The sequence below is a fragment of the Cebidichthys violaceus genome, unplaced genomic scaffold, assembly GCF_023349555.1.
Source record: "Cebidichthys violaceus isolate CVI_PGR_0920_01 unplaced genomic scaffold, fCebVio1.0.p SCAF_60, whole genome shotgun sequence".
NCBI classification, from domain to species: Eukaryota; Metazoa; Chordata; class Actinopteri; order Perciformes; family Stichaeidae; genus Cebidichthys; species Cebidichthys violaceus.
In genome coordinates, this window is record NW_027176817.1 from 886,390 (window position 1) to 901,584 (window position 15,195).

The 15,195-nt window shown below is 41.0% G+C and overlaps 1 protein-coding gene across 1 annotated transcript in view; it reads left to right on the forward strand.

Moving 5' to 3' along the window:
• The first annotated feature begins 3,535 nt into the window (after nt 1-3,535).
• Nucleotides 3,536-15,195, forward strand: part of LOC137889997 (filamin-C-like) — a 33,413-nt gene continuing 21,753 nt past the window's right edge. The window contains exons 1-13 of the mRNA XM_068734071.1: nt 3,536-3,779; nt 3,928-4,025; nt 5,256-5,406; nt 6,075-6,193; nt 6,299-6,376; nt 6,944-7,106; nt 7,207-7,407; nt 12,291-12,428; nt 12,504-12,630; nt 13,405-13,541; nt 13,775-13,968; nt 14,060-14,173; nt 14,257-14,400. Coding sequence (XP_068590172.1) covers nt 3,611-3,779; nt 3,928-4,025; nt 5,256-5,406; nt 6,075-6,193; nt 6,299-6,376; nt 6,944-7,106; nt 7,207-7,407; nt 12,291-12,428; nt 12,504-12,630; nt 13,405-13,541; nt 13,775-13,968; nt 14,060-14,173; nt 14,257-14,400 — 1,833 coding nt within the window. The 5' untranslated portion in view covers nt 3,536-3,610. The remainder of the gene's footprint in view (nt 3,780-3,927; nt 4,026-5,255; nt 5,407-6,074; nt 6,194-6,298; nt 6,377-6,943; nt 7,107-7,206; nt 7,408-12,290; nt 12,429-12,503; nt 12,631-13,404; nt 13,542-13,774; nt 13,969-14,059; nt 14,174-14,256; nt 14,401-15,195) is intronic.

Genomic DNA, 15,195 nt, shown 5'->3' on the forward strand with positions numbered 1-15,195 from the left:
ATACACATATATATACATATATACACATATACATATATATATATATATACATATACATATGTGTATATATGTATATATATATATATATATATATATATATATACACATACATACATACATATATATATATATATATATATATATACATACACATACATACATATATATATATATATATATATATATATATATATACATATATATACATACATATATATATATATATATATATATATATATATACATATATATACATATATACACACACACACACACACACACACACACACACACACACACACACACACACACAGTTGTGGTCAAAAGTTTACATACACTTGTAAAGAACATAATGTCATGGCTCTCTTGAGTTTCCAGTTATTTCTACAACTCTGATTTTTCTCTGATAGAGTGATTGGAACAGATACTTCTTTGTCACAAAAAACATTCATGAAGTTTGGTTCTTTCATGACTTTATTATGAGTTAACAGAAAAAGTGATCAAATCTGCTGGGTCAAAAATATACATACAGCAGTGCTAATATTTGGTTACATGTCCCTTGGCCATTTTCACTTCAATTAGGAGCTTTTGGTAGCCATCCACAAGCTTCTGGCAAGCTTCTCGTTGAATCTTTGACCACTCCTCTTGACAGAATTGGTGCAGTTCAGTTAAGTTAAATTTGATGGCTTTCTGACATGGACTTGTTTCTTCAGCATTGTCCACATGTTCTCAATGGGATTTAAGTCAGGACTTTGGAAGGCCATTCTAAAACCCTAATTCTAGCCTGATTTAGCCATTCCATTATCACTTTTGATGTGTGTTTGGGGTCATTGTCCTGTTGGAACACCCAACTGCGCCCAAGACCCAACCTTCAGGCTGATGATTTTAGGTTATCTTGAAGAATTTGAAGGTAATCCTCCTTCTTCATTATCCCATTTACTCTCTGTAAAGCACCAGTTCCATTGGCAGCAAAACAGCCCCACAGCATAATACTACCACCACCGTGCTTGACGGTAGGCATGGTGTTCTTGGGGTTAAAGGCCTCACCTTTTCTCCACCAAACATATTGCTGGGCATTGTGGCCAAACAGCTCGATTTTTGTTTCGTCTGACCACAGAACTTTCCTCCAGAAGGTCTTATCTTTGTCCATGTGATCAGCAGCAAACTTCAGTCGAGCCTTAAGGTGCCGCTTTTGGAGCCAGGGCTTCCTTCTTGCACGGCAGCCTCTCAGTCCATGGAGATGCAAAACACGCTTGACTGTGGACACTGACACCTGTGTTCCAGCAGCTTCTAATTCTTGGCAGATCTGCTTTTTGGTGGTTCTCGGTTGACTCTTCACCCTCCTGACCAATTTTCTCTCAGCAGCAGGTGATAGCTTGCGTTTTCTTCCTGATCGTGGCAGTGACAAAACAGTGCCATGCACTTTATACTTACAAACAATTGTTTGCACTGTTGCTCTTGGGATCTGCAGCTGCTTTGAAATGGCTCCAAGTGACTTTCCTGACTTGTTCAAGTCAATGATTCGCTTTTTCAGGTCCATGCTGAGCTCCTTTGACTTTCCCATTGTAGCGTTTGTGGGCGTTTGTATCCAATGAGCCCTATTTAAATGGCCTCAGAGAAGTCACCAGCTGTAGTCACTCATAATCACTCACAAGAAGTTAAGACGCCATGCTATGAAGCTCATTTCATTGACACAACTTTCTAAGTCACCAAAATTGCTAATTCATGTTGCTGTATGTATATTTTTGACCCAGCAGATTTTGTCACTTTTTCTGTTAACCCATAATAAAGTCATGAAAGAACCAAACTTCATGAATGTTTTTTGTGACAAAGAAGTATCTGTTCCAATCACTCTATCAGAGAAAAATCAGAGTTGTAGAAATAATTGGAAACTCAAGAGAGCCATGACATTATGTTCTTTACAAGTGTATGTAAACTTTTGACCACAACTATATATATATATATATATATACATATATACATAGTTTTATTAGATTACAATCTGTAAAGTAGCTAAAGCTGTCAGATAAATTAGAGCAGTACAAAGTACATTTATCTCTGAGATGTAGTAGAAGTAGAACGTATGAGAACAAAGAAGTACTTGATTAAAGTCCAGATCACCTCGTGACTCCAGTCTGAGGAAAACATCTTGTGTTTTCGCCTGAAGCACGAAAAGTAAATGTGATGAAGCAGAAAAGAAAAGAAACAGCAGCTCCTGTTTCCTGGGGAAAGATTACAGCGTCGCTCCGATCACACCGCTTCCTCTGTGAACAACACGGGGCGGACTAATCTCTGGACACTCTGCTTCCTGAGGGGAAAATATGATGTCACACACACACACACACACACACACACACACACACACACACACACACGTTTAGCTACGTTAGCATTGTGGCTCTGTTGGCAGTTCAGGTGAAGGTGCTGAAAGTAGTTGAAGAGTCAGTTAAAGTTCAAGTACACAGTTTAAATGTTGTCTCATCTTGGTTTTTGTTGCCATCAGAAGTGACATCAGAGGGCGGAGCTAAAACAACCAAACGCTGAATAAAACATTTTTAGAACCAAAATCTTGGTCCTAACTTCCATGAAGTGAAAACACACTAAAGAGTTCAAGTTTTAAGACGAAAACACAGAGAACTCTGTGGTGTCGACCTGTCAATCACTGTGTAGCCCCGCCCCTAAATCATCCCCTCTTTATGGTCTGTTTGACTCTAAATGGAGCATAATGTACTAAATGAACATCATGCTGTATTGAAGAAGACTGTAAACTAGAGATTGAGACCATAAACTCATGTTTACAATGTTTACTGAGGGAATAAATCAAGAGAGAAGTAGAGTCATTTTAGATTAGACTTCTATACAACCAGAGGAGTCACCCCCTGCTGGACACTCGAGAGAATGCAGCTTTAACACGTGAAGAACAGGAGAACGTTAAAGAACGGCTGCTTCAAACATAAAAACTGGAACGTGAGACTCTCATTGGTCCGTTCAGAGATGTCCAGTAGAGGAAACATGTGTGTGTGTGTGTGTGTGTGTGTGTGTGTGTGTGTGTGTGTGTGTGTGTGTGTGTGTGTTCTGTATAAATCTGTTAAACAGAAAGAAAGAGTCATCAGTCATTGGTTTTCATTTCAACAGCTCAGAGTTCCCCTCAGATTCCCGAGTGTGTGTGTGTGTGTGTATATGAGTGTGTGAGAATGTGTGTGTGTGTGTGTGTGTGCATGTGTTTCCTATTTAAAGTGACCTCATTCCTTATGACCGGAGCCTGCATGACATCATCCTGAGCAGACCTCTCTGCTGTTGATGGATGAAACTTTCACATTAAAATCAGTTGAAAGATAAACAATGTGAAGCCGTGAGCTTTTATTTTGGCGAGCAGGAAACCGGGTCAAAGGAAAAACCTTCTAAAACCACCAAAGGTGAATTTTACTGGCTTCTTATTGGCCGGCAGATAAAACAGCTGGTTACTATGTTACTGGTTAACTGAGAGGTTAAACTCACTGAACTACCCCCCCCCCCCCCCCGTCTCTCAGACTCCAAAGCCATCGTGGACGGGAACCTGAAGCTGATCCTGGGTCTGATCTGGACCCTGATCCTGCACTACTCCATCTCCATGCCCATGTGGGAGGACGAGGATGACGAGGACGCCAAGAAGCTGACCCCCAAACAGCGTCTGCTGGGCTGGATCCAGAACAAGGTGCCCCAGCTCCCCATCACCAACTTCCACCGGGACTGGAGGGATGGCAAGGCACTGGGAGCCCTGGTGGACAACTGTGCCCCTGGTAGGTCCAGGACCAGGACCCAGTAATCCTTGATTAATCAGAGAATATTAGAGACTCTGTCCGGTGTAAAGAACCTCGTTGGGTTCTGAGTTGAGTCTCATGAGCTGCACCTGAATGTGGACCTCTGTGTCCTCTGTGCTGCCTTCAGGTCTGTGTCCAGACTGGGAGAACTGGGATCCCAGTCAGCCGGTGGAGAACGCCAGAGAGGCCATGCAGCAGGCGGACGACTGGCTCGGAGTTCCTCAGGTGACGTTCACCTGTTTCTGACCCTTTAACACCAGGAACACTGGGGTTTATGAAGCCACGCCCACAAATCAAAGACAATATTAAGGAACACTTGAGGTTTTTACTTTGAAGTAACAAACTCTTATTTTATAACATTAAAAATATTTAAATCATTTAAAAGAGAAAATGTATTAGAAAAAGTAAATAATTTAGCCCTGTTTTTATTTCTCTATTTATTATCTTAACGTTGTGTTTTTATTCTCCTCCATTCAGAGGATTTTAACATTCAGTATAATTAGTGTGTTGTGTTGTCACACAGGAATTCTCTCTCTGGTTTATTTACAGCCTGAAGTTTAAATTAGCTTCAGAGTTTAAGAGGAAACACAAACCAGGTTCTCTGTTAAAGCCACAGCGTCTTCAGAGGAGCTGAGGAACCACGACGACGTTCTAAAACACATGTTTTTATATTTCATAACCTCATTCATTTAGTTTAGTTTGATATCTGAAGGTTGGTTCACTCTTAAAGGATACATTACTTTAACTAAACTAAATGTACATGTCAATAAACTAAAAGAAAGGAATATCTCATCTGCTGAATCTTCTACTTATGTATTATTATTTTGGCCTAAAAGTGGTTAAAATAATAAAATAAGTCTAAAAATACTGGAATCAAATGATAATATATACTGATTTTAAGGTATGCTTTGTAATTAAAGTGGCAACTTTTTGGTCAAAATCCTGCTTCACTAACATTTAGACCACATTAATAAACATAAACTCAGAGATTAATGCACAGCTGGAGTTTATACGAGTTTATGAAACTACAAATTGGAGTTCCTCAGGGCTCCATCCTCAGCCCGCTTCTGTTCAACGTCTCCATAATAATAATAAAGAAAATATCTGACTATAATAAAGTCTTTATTACTTTATTATCTGACCATAATAAAGTCTGATGCACAGATTTAAATAACAATATTCAAAATAAACTAATATTAAACCTTTTTCAGTCTTAATCTCCTCGTTGTTCAAAAGGTTTCTTCCCTTAAAGCTGATTCTCTTTCTACTTCTGTTCTTTTAAATGCAAGACTTTTATTTTAAAAGAACAAACTGTTAATGATGCTTTTACTTCAGCGGGCTTTTAAAAACCTCTTCCTGTTGAAGAACCTGTGTTCCCTCAGCGCTCCACGATCAGTTTATTATCTGTGAATATCTCTAATATTTATCTATGATCTTCCCCTCGATGGTCTCCAGGTGATCGCTCCGGAGGAGATCGTGGATCCCAACGTGGACGAGCACTCGGTGATGACCTACCTGTCCCAGTTCCCCAAGTCCAAACTGAAGCCCGGGGCCCCCTTAAGGGCCAAGACGCTGCACCCGAAGAGGGCCAAGGCCTATGGACCAGGTAAGGAAACAACTCGGCACCAGAGTCCAGTTTAAGACTTTTATGTGTTTCTCATTTAGAGCTTATGAATATTAAAGAATATGAATACAGGAACTGTTCTGGATAAAACATCTTTCAACACAAACAATTAGTCAAATTATAAATGAGTTGATTCACAGAATATATTTTAATTTTGATAATTAAGATTTTGTATCGTTTGATGTCAGAAAACCAGCAATTTTGAAGATTAAACAATTAATAAATGAATTTGAAAATGATCGATATTGAAAATGTTTTTAGTCCCAAAATTCCTCCCAAATTGAGAAACAGTTTTTATTGAATATTACACTCTTGAATTATTAAAGGTCAGTGGCTTTTCTGGAAAAATTGCAATAATTTAGAAAAGCTGGAAAAGTATTTAAGATTCACTATTTCAGTAAAAATGTTTTCCAGAGACGTGAATGACTTGAAATAAACATTAATAAAAATTACTGAAGAATTTAAATTACATAGAATTTAAATTATTTACATTATTTAAATTATTTAAACTATTTAAAATTACAATTATTAAAATTACAAATTAAAATGAATTGAATGATTGATTGTGTGACTTTCTGCTGTCGACATGGTCTTCTTCAGCTGGACCATGAGATGCCTAGTTTAAGTCTTCTTCCTCTCGTGTGTCTCAGGTCTGGAGCCTCGAGGGAACGTGGTCCTGAAACCAGCAGAGTTCCTGGTGGAGACGGTGGAGGCCGGACTGGGTGAAGTTCTGGTCTACGTGGAGGATCCAGAGGGTCACACAGAGGAGGTGGGAACACACACTCTCATATTATTATTAATATTTAATATATATTCAGTCAAACACACAGAAGTGAACCACAGCTGAGAGTTCTGGTGTTTCTGTGTCCTTCAGGCCCGAGTGATCCCCAACAACGACCAGAACAGAAGCTACTCGGTGGTCTATCTGCCCAAAGTGGAGGGTCTCCATAAAGTAGGAACCTCATGTTTAAATGATGTCTGGTCATGTGATGTGTGTCAGTCGAGGTTGTCCAGGCGGTTCAGGTCTTCAGATCTCATGGAGTCACTTTATGTTTCTGATTCAGTTCCTGGTTTAGTTTCTGGTTTAGTTCCTGGTTTAGTTTCTGGTTTAGTTCCTGGTTTAGTTTCTGGTTTAGTTTCTGGTTTAGTTTCTGGTTTAGTTCCTGGTTTAGTTTAGTTCTGCAGTTAAAGCTGAAGACGTTTTGTTGGTATTTAAAACTTTTCTAATAACAGACAGATATTTTATTAAAGACTCTTGAAAGAACTTTGTAGTTTGTTCACATGGAGGTTAGAACATCAATGGTAAGACGTTACTATATTACTATTTCTAAGAAGTCTTCATGAAGTCTTTGTGAAGTTAAGGAAGTAGTTTATTTCTCTTTTTCTTGTGTCAAGTCAACGTTCACAATCCTTCTTTTTAGGAACTTTATTTCAAAAGCAGCATCCAGAAGCCTCCAGTTGTCTTTATTCTACCGGAGTAATGAAACCCTGACAGGCCTTTATGTCACCGTCCCCCCAGGTGAAGGTACTGTTTGCTGGGCAGGACATCAACAGAAGTCCCTTCATGGTGAACATTTCCAAGGCGATGGGCGACCCGACCAGAGTTCAGGCCCGCGGGCCGGGACTGCAGCAGGCGGGGAACGTGGCCAACAAACCCACGTACTTTGACATTTACACTGCAGGTAATCCAGGTTTAGTCCGTCTGACGTCGATTCAGTGAGCGTCACATTCGTTCTTCAGTGTTTGAAAGTCTCCTTGTCCGTCCGTCCGTCTGTCCTCCAGGGGCTGGTGCTGGAGACGTGGGCGTCATCATTGTGGATTCGAACGGCCGGAGGGACACAGTGGAGATTGTGTTGGAGAACAAAGGGGACAGTATTTTCCGCTGCACCTATGTTCCCGTACTGGAGGGACCTCACACCGTCTATGTGACCTTTGCCGGGCAGCAGATTCCCAGAAGCCCTTTCACCGTCCACATCTCAGAGGGTGGGTTTCATCTTACACTCTGAAATACCTTTTTCTCCTAGATGGTCTCTGTGGTTTAAAGTTTTGTTATGAATTAACCAGAATCTGGTGTCCAAAAAATCAAATGCATGTTTTTCTAAACAGAGCGAGTGTCACATTAAAAATCTGACGTCCAGACTGACGGATATAAGAACTACAAACATAACAGTTCAGTCAGATCTGCCGGTCAGTCTGGGTCCACGTCTGATGGGACAGTTGGTGCTGGCTGGGTTTTTAGTGGCTGAAGCTGTGCTGTCGTGGTTTTTTGGGCTGTTGTGTTCAGTCTTCTTGGTGCTCTGCTGGTCTGCAGATGGGACCAGAACCAGGGCGGATGTTTGGATGGACTTGACTTTTCTTTAAAGTGGGACCTTGTCTGAAAGGACTTGGATTTGATTTAGGTCCATTACTGAGGATGAGACTGAACCCCTGACTTGGGACTTGGGACTTGTCCATCTTTGACTTAGAATATTATGGATGGATAGACTCTTTCACTGCCTGTTTTTGACCTGGGATCAAGTCGGACTAGACTTAGATTTGACTTCAGACTATGAAGGGGAACTTTCCTGTCTTTACTTGGACTTGAGTTAGAACTTGACTTGGGACTTAACATGGATCTTACTGTCTTTATTCAGGTCTCTGGACTTCACAGTCTTGATCATATGACTTGAGACTTTCTTTCTTTATTTCGGACTTGAGCCAGAACCTGTTTGTCTTGACTTGACTTAGAACTTGTGAACTTGGAACTTGACTCTGGGATTGACACTCTTGATTTGGGACTTGCCTTTCTCACCACTTGAGACTCGACTATCTTGACTTTAGGATTGCCGGCCTTGATTTGGGACTGGCCTTTTCTTGGCTTGTGACCTGACTTGAGTTTTCTTCAGAGTTTAGACTTGACTAAAGTGTTAGCGACTTCAGACTTGCAGAACCGGACTTGGTACCATCTCTGCCTGCTAGTCAGACGATCTGCTGGTCTGGCATTCTGCTGGTCCTACCGTCTACTGGTCTGGCGGTCTGCTGGTCTGGCATCCTGCTGGTCCTACCGTCTGCTGGTCTGGAGGTCTGCTGGTCTGGGGTTCTCTGTCCCCCCTCTCTTCCTGTCCTACATATATATCATCACTGTTGTTCCCTCCTTCAGTTTCACAGAGCGCTCCTCCTCTCGGGTCTCCGGTGCAGGTTGCACCTCAGTCTGCACGCACCCCACCCTCAGACCAGACCAGGAGGGCCCCCCCTCCAACACCGCCCAAACCCAGGCGACCAAGTTAGTACAGGCCGGGGGTGCGTGGGTGTGACTGGAGCCTTCTTGCTCGCCTGGTTTCCTTCCACCTCAACTGAAAACCATCTCTGACCCCTCTGGAACGGGGTCTCCCAGCTTTACAGCATGTGCAGCACCGGCTTCCTGCTGAGCAGCTTCTTCTTCTTCTTTTTCTTCTTCTTCTTCTACAGAGACGGAGTGAATGTGGATGTGTAGAGTCCTCCAAATATGTTTTACATCTAAATCCATCCAAGTCGAACGTGGTGTCCCAGGACACATTTTCACGAACTGTCCTGTAAATTAGTTTTTAGGGTCCAAGAACCTCATCAGAAAGCTTGTGTTTGACATGTTTTACTGTCTGATTAACAGAACAAGAAGCTCAGAAATAGTCTCAACTGTTAGAGGAAGACTTCACTGAAGGACTAAAGAGAAGCTTTTTCGCACATAACTAATAATCTCCACAGAGAATCAAGAAAACAGAGGAAAGTCTCGATGAACTGAAACGTTTAACAAAAGCAAAACTACATGAAAACATCTGTTCACAAACTCTCAGAGAATAATCCAACTTGTATTTATCCAGTCAGATGTTCAACATAGTTCCTGGTTTAGTTCCTGGTTTAGTTTCTGGTTTAGTTTCTGGTTTAGTTCCTGGTTTAGTTCCTGGTTTAGTTCCTGATTCAGTTCCTGATTCAGTTCCTGGTTTAGTTCCTGGTTTAGTTCCTGGTTTAGTTTCTGGTTTAGTTTCTGGTTTAGTTCCTGGTTTAGTTCCTGGTTTAGTTTCTGGTTTCGTTCCTGGTTTAGTTTCTGATTTAGTTCCTGTGGCTTCTAAATCTATTTGGTTGAAACGTGGTATAGAGTACATTACATTAGTCATTTAGCAGACGCTTTTCTCCAAACGACTTACAATAAGTGCATCAACATTGGTAATCAAAAGAACTACTAGTCACCAGAAGTCATAAGTACATTTCCTTTTCCAAACAAGCATCTAAGAGCCTGAAGCAGAGCATAACTCAGAGCCAAAGTACAGAAACAAGAAAAACAGTTAGTGCTATAAGTAATACGAATACAATAAGTGCAACAAGCTGGTATGAATACAATAAGTGCTAAGTGGAAGGCTCAGGGTAGCACTTCCTGAAGAGGTGGGTCTTCATCCTGATGAAAGATGGGCAGCGACTCCGCTGTCCTGACGTCAGTGGGAAGTTCATTCCACCACTGAGGGACCAGGACAGAAAACAGCCGTGACCGGGTCGATCGGCCGCCAGGACCTCTGAGCGACGGGGCGTTCAATCGCCCCGAGGCAGCAGAGCGAAGTGGTCGGGCGGGGGTGTAAGGCTTGACCATGGCCTGGAGATAGGAAGGAGCTGTTCCTTTCACTGCCCTGTATTCTAGCACCAAAGTCTTAGACTGGATGAGCTCTTACAGGGAGCCATTGTAGAGAACGGAGAAAGGAAGTTGTGTGGGAGAACTTGGGGCGATTGAACACCAGGCGAGCTGCGGCTTTCTGGACAAGCTCCAGAGGTCTGATGGCCGACGCCGGGGCTCCGGCGAGTAGAGAGTTGCAGTAGTCCAGGCGGGAGATGACAAGAGCCTGGATGAGAACCTGAGCTGTCTCATCAGTCAGGAAGGGACGAATCCTCCTGATGTTGTAGAGCAGGAATCTGCAGGAGCGTGTAATGGATGAAATGTTTGCCGAGAATGACAGTTGGTCATCCAGGGTCACACCCAGGTTCCTCGCAGTCCGAGTTGGCGTCACCACGGTATCATCAATGGTGATGGACAGGTCAACCCTTCCCCGGAGGAACAGTAGTTCAGTTTTGTCCAGGTTGAGCTTGAGGTGGTTTGTCGTCTCCACTTCGAGATGTCAGCCAAACACGCAGCGATGCGTGTCTCCACTTGGGTGTCACCGGGGGGAAATGACAAGACCAGTACCTTGGAAACTCAGGTGTTTTACTCTTCAGAGAACCTTCTCTTTTGGCTCAGGACCCAAATTTTAGCCTGACAAGTTCTGCAGTTCAAGCTGAAGACGTTTTGTTGGTATTTTTACTAAATATTTAAAACAGTACAAGAAAATATAAATAGATTCATTGTGACTTCAAGGCTGAGAGAGATGTTAATATAATATTTTATATATTTTATATATATATATATATATATATAATATTTTATATTATTATATATATATATATATATATAATATTTTATATATTATATATATATATATATATATAATATTTTATATATTATATATATAAAATGTATAAAACTGAGTTTTAGTATTGATGCCAAAATTATTATTCTTTTTTTGGGTTACTGACTAAACTGTATAAAGAGAACTATTGAAACCGTTTCAGTCTCTTAGTTTAAAAAACGTAAACATGTTTATTATTTTTTATTGAACAAACAAAGACAACGTTGTGTTAAATTACTTAGTAGTTAAAAAACTATGAGTCAAATCAGAAACTAATCAAACAAATGTCTGTGTGTGTGTGTGTTGGATCACTTCACATCAACATCTGGAGGCAACAGCAGCATATTTTAATTATCTTTATAGAAAATATGAATGTTTGAGTTCCTTCATTGAACTCTGTGTTCACTAAACTTTAGTCTTCAGTCAATCATTAGCATATTGATGATATACATAAAATACAGAAGTTAAACAGTTGAACTAGTGTCTCCAGTTCATCATCATCGTCTCTGTTTCTTCTTCCGTTTCACTTTCCTGCATTTCGTTGTGTTCACATAAAAACTGTAAATTAAGTCTTTTTCTGGATAAACTTCACAGTGAATTTGAGCTGAATGTGTTTTCCTGTTTTGTCAGATATGTTTATACATATATACATATTTGTATATGTTTTCTCATCAACCTTCTGTCTGATCATCTGTTGTTTCTTCTTTGCTGCTTTTCCTTTCAGCCTCAGCTTCTCTCAGCGCTGATCAGCTGACTAACAGACAAACTGTGTGTGTGTTTATTCTGGCTTCATATATAGAACATTATTATGTTTTAGACATTTTATGAAGTTTATTTATTTTGATAAATCCTCACAATGAGACATTTAAGGATGAAATCTGTGTCCTTATTAATTTAGCTCTTCATGTATTTATTTGTTGCTCAATAAACTAAACTAACTGCTAATAACAAGCTGCTTCGGCTTCACAAACTTCACTTTACTTTATCCAGTCAAAATATGTGTAAAAATGTTCAAAAACAAAGTTTAACTTTATGTTTCTAAGTTCATCATTTGAGAGCACAAATTAAAAATATGTAAGAAAAAATGATTAGCTAGAGAGCATTAATTGCATATTTCAAGACCACCATTAAGCTTTTTGTACTTTTTTGTATTAATTGTTTTTTTAACTTCTAAAATATATTAATAAAATAAGAAGTATTGTTTTTTAAATTATAAAATATATTAATAAAATAATAAGTATTGTTTTTTTTAATTATAAAATATATTAATAAAATAAGAAGTATTGTTTTTTTAACTTGTGATTTATACTTCGTTCATACAGTCAGAGTCAGTGTGGACTGGGAGGACTGGGCTTACTGGTTTTAGGACAAACAGGAGTGAGTGTTTCTTTATCTTTGTCTCCTTCTGATTGGTCCTCACAGCCTGTAACCCCAACGCCTGCCGGGCGTCGGGTCGAGGTCTGCAGCTGAAGGGTCTGAGGGTGAAGGAAGTGGCCGATTTTAAAGTCCACACTAAAGGAGCCGGCAGCGGAGAGCTGAAAGTCACCGTGAAGGGACCAAGTGAGACACCTTTACTTTGAAATGCACCTTTAATGTTCACCATGCGTGCCACTGACCTCTTTGTTCTGAACCCAGAGGGTCTGGAGGAGCCGGTGAAGCTTCTGGAGATGGACAACGGGGTGTTTGAGTGTAACTATTACCCCATCGTGACGGGGAAGTATGTGGTCACCATCACCTGGGGGGGACACGGCATCCCACGCAGGTGAGACGCTCAGCTGATGGTATTGTTATCACACAGGTGAGACGCTCAGCTGATGGTATTGTTATCACACAGGTGAGACGCTCAGCTGATGGTATTATTATCACACAGGTGAGACGCTCAGCTGATGGTATTGTTATCACGCAGGTGAGATGCTCAGCTGATTGTATTGTTGTCACACAGGTCAGACGCTCAGCTTCAGTGGAGACTTTTAGTGCTTCCATGAGAACTATAAAGTACCCAGTATATAACCTTGACCAACTCCAGAAGTTGAATCATGATGAATTGCTTAAATAACCTTGTTTTAAGCTTGTTTTCACCCAATTTGAAGTATTTTAACACATACAGTGCAGTTATTATACTTAATAATATCAGCTGTTTGTTCTAGGATAATGTCTCTTTTAAACATTGGTGCATAATGTTGAATTTATAACTAAATATTTGTATCATTCAGCCAAGTGGTTTCATGTAAATACAAAACTATAAAGGACCCAGTATAGAACCCTGAGGGACTCCAGAGGCCCAGATTGAATGGATGTAGACGTAAAACAAACTACATTTTATACAGTTTATACAACAAAACATGATATTTTATTAAGAATGTATATAAAGCTGCAAGTGGAGGCCTTTAACTTTCTCGTATTGAGTAAAAACATTGTCTGTTTATATTCCAGCACTTCTAGTTAAACCTTTAAATGTAGCGTAATGATACATGTTTATTATATTTCATTTCTGTATAGGATCATAATTTATATGTGTGTGTGTGTGTGTTTTCAGTCCGTTCGAGGTCCAGGTTAGTGAGGAGGCGGGGCCTCAGAAGGTGAGGGCCTGGGGTCCAGGTCTGGAGACCGGTATGGTGGGGAAGAGTGCCGACTTTGTGGTGGAGGCCATCGGCACGGAGGTGGGAACACTCGGTACGTCACGACGTCACAAAAGGACCAATCAGAAACACTCAGAATGATTGACAGGTGGCTAGGGGGAGGGGCTTAAACAGGCAACAACTAGTGGTCAGATTTCCTTAAAGTTTACTGTGAATATACACCACTAATTGACATGAATTTTCCTCTTGCAGCACCTGTAAGACGTAGATATAAATACATATATACATAATATATGAGGTGTTTAATTTGTCGTGCATCATCTGCAGGGTTCTCTATCGAGGGTCCGTCTCAGGCGAAGATCGAGTGCGACGATAAAGGCGACGGGTCGTGTGACGTTCGGTACTGGCCGACCGAACCGGGCGACTACGCCGTGCACGTGATCTGTGACGATGAGGACATCAAGGACAGTCCCTTCATGGCTCACGTCCTCCCCACCGCCAACGACATCTTCACAGAAAACGTGAGACCAGAACCTCGACCGGTCCTTCAGACTTTTAGAAGTTTTTACTGTCAGACAGTGATGTGCTGAATGTGGGATGTTTTGTCCTCAGGTGAGATGTTTCGGTCCAGGTCTGGAGCCGCTGGGCTGCATCGTCAACAAACCCGCCGACTTCACCATCGACGCCCAGGGAGCCGGCAGAGGAGAGCTGAAGCTCTACGCTCAGGTAACCGATCACAGGTCAAAGATGTCGACCTATATATATGTATATAATGTCTAGTGGAGATCAGTGAATGTTTGTGCCTCCAGGACGCAGAAGGTTTCCCCATCGACATCCAGATCTCAGAGAACGGAGACCGCAGCTTCCTCTGTGTTTACGTTCCCACCAAACCCATCAAACACACCATCATCATCACCTGGGGGGAGGTCAACGTTCCCAGCAGCCCCTTCAGGGTAAAGAACCAACACACGGGGGAAGAGCGGGTCGGTGGTTCGAATCCTCGGCATGCGGAAGTGTCCTTGAGCAAAACACCGAAGCCCAAAGTGCTAGTGGGCTCAAGAGAACTGGAGGATTAAACACAACTGTTTTCTGTCTAAATCTGGGGTGAAATTAAACAGTTTAAAGGATACAATTACACAGATACACACATATATTCACATAGAAATAAACAAAGTACAGAGTTATAGTTGACCGAGGATCGAACCTTGAGGAACTCCAAAGACTGAAAGACGTAGAAAGAGATGTGAAACAAATCTCCTTCACAAACGATTAAAAATACACAAAAAAAGGAACATCAAAAATTATAAATTAAAACAGACAAATGTACGGAGGCTCTGAGAAGGAAGTGAGAAAAATAAATACTGATGATGATGATGGTTTCCTCTCCTGGGAAAAAAAAAAGTGTTTGTTGTTGTAATACTTATATTGGCCACAAGGGGCGGCACCTCTACCTCATGTTCTAAATAACTAAAGAAACTCACCTGGAGGAAAATATGAATGTTTTTATCCTACTGAGAACACGAGGTAGTGGTGCACTGCAGCCCCTTGTGGCTCACACGACTATAACAACAACAAACACCTGTTTCACAGCTGAAAAATAAAATTTAAGGTACTATAACAACACCTATTTTTCTAACTTGTTTTCAAGACCTAAACACAAGAGAAAACTATTTAGATCAGATCTCCTCTCAGGGCCTCTGTACTATTGAGAAACAAATGATATGAAGAGGAAATAGACAACAGTGAGT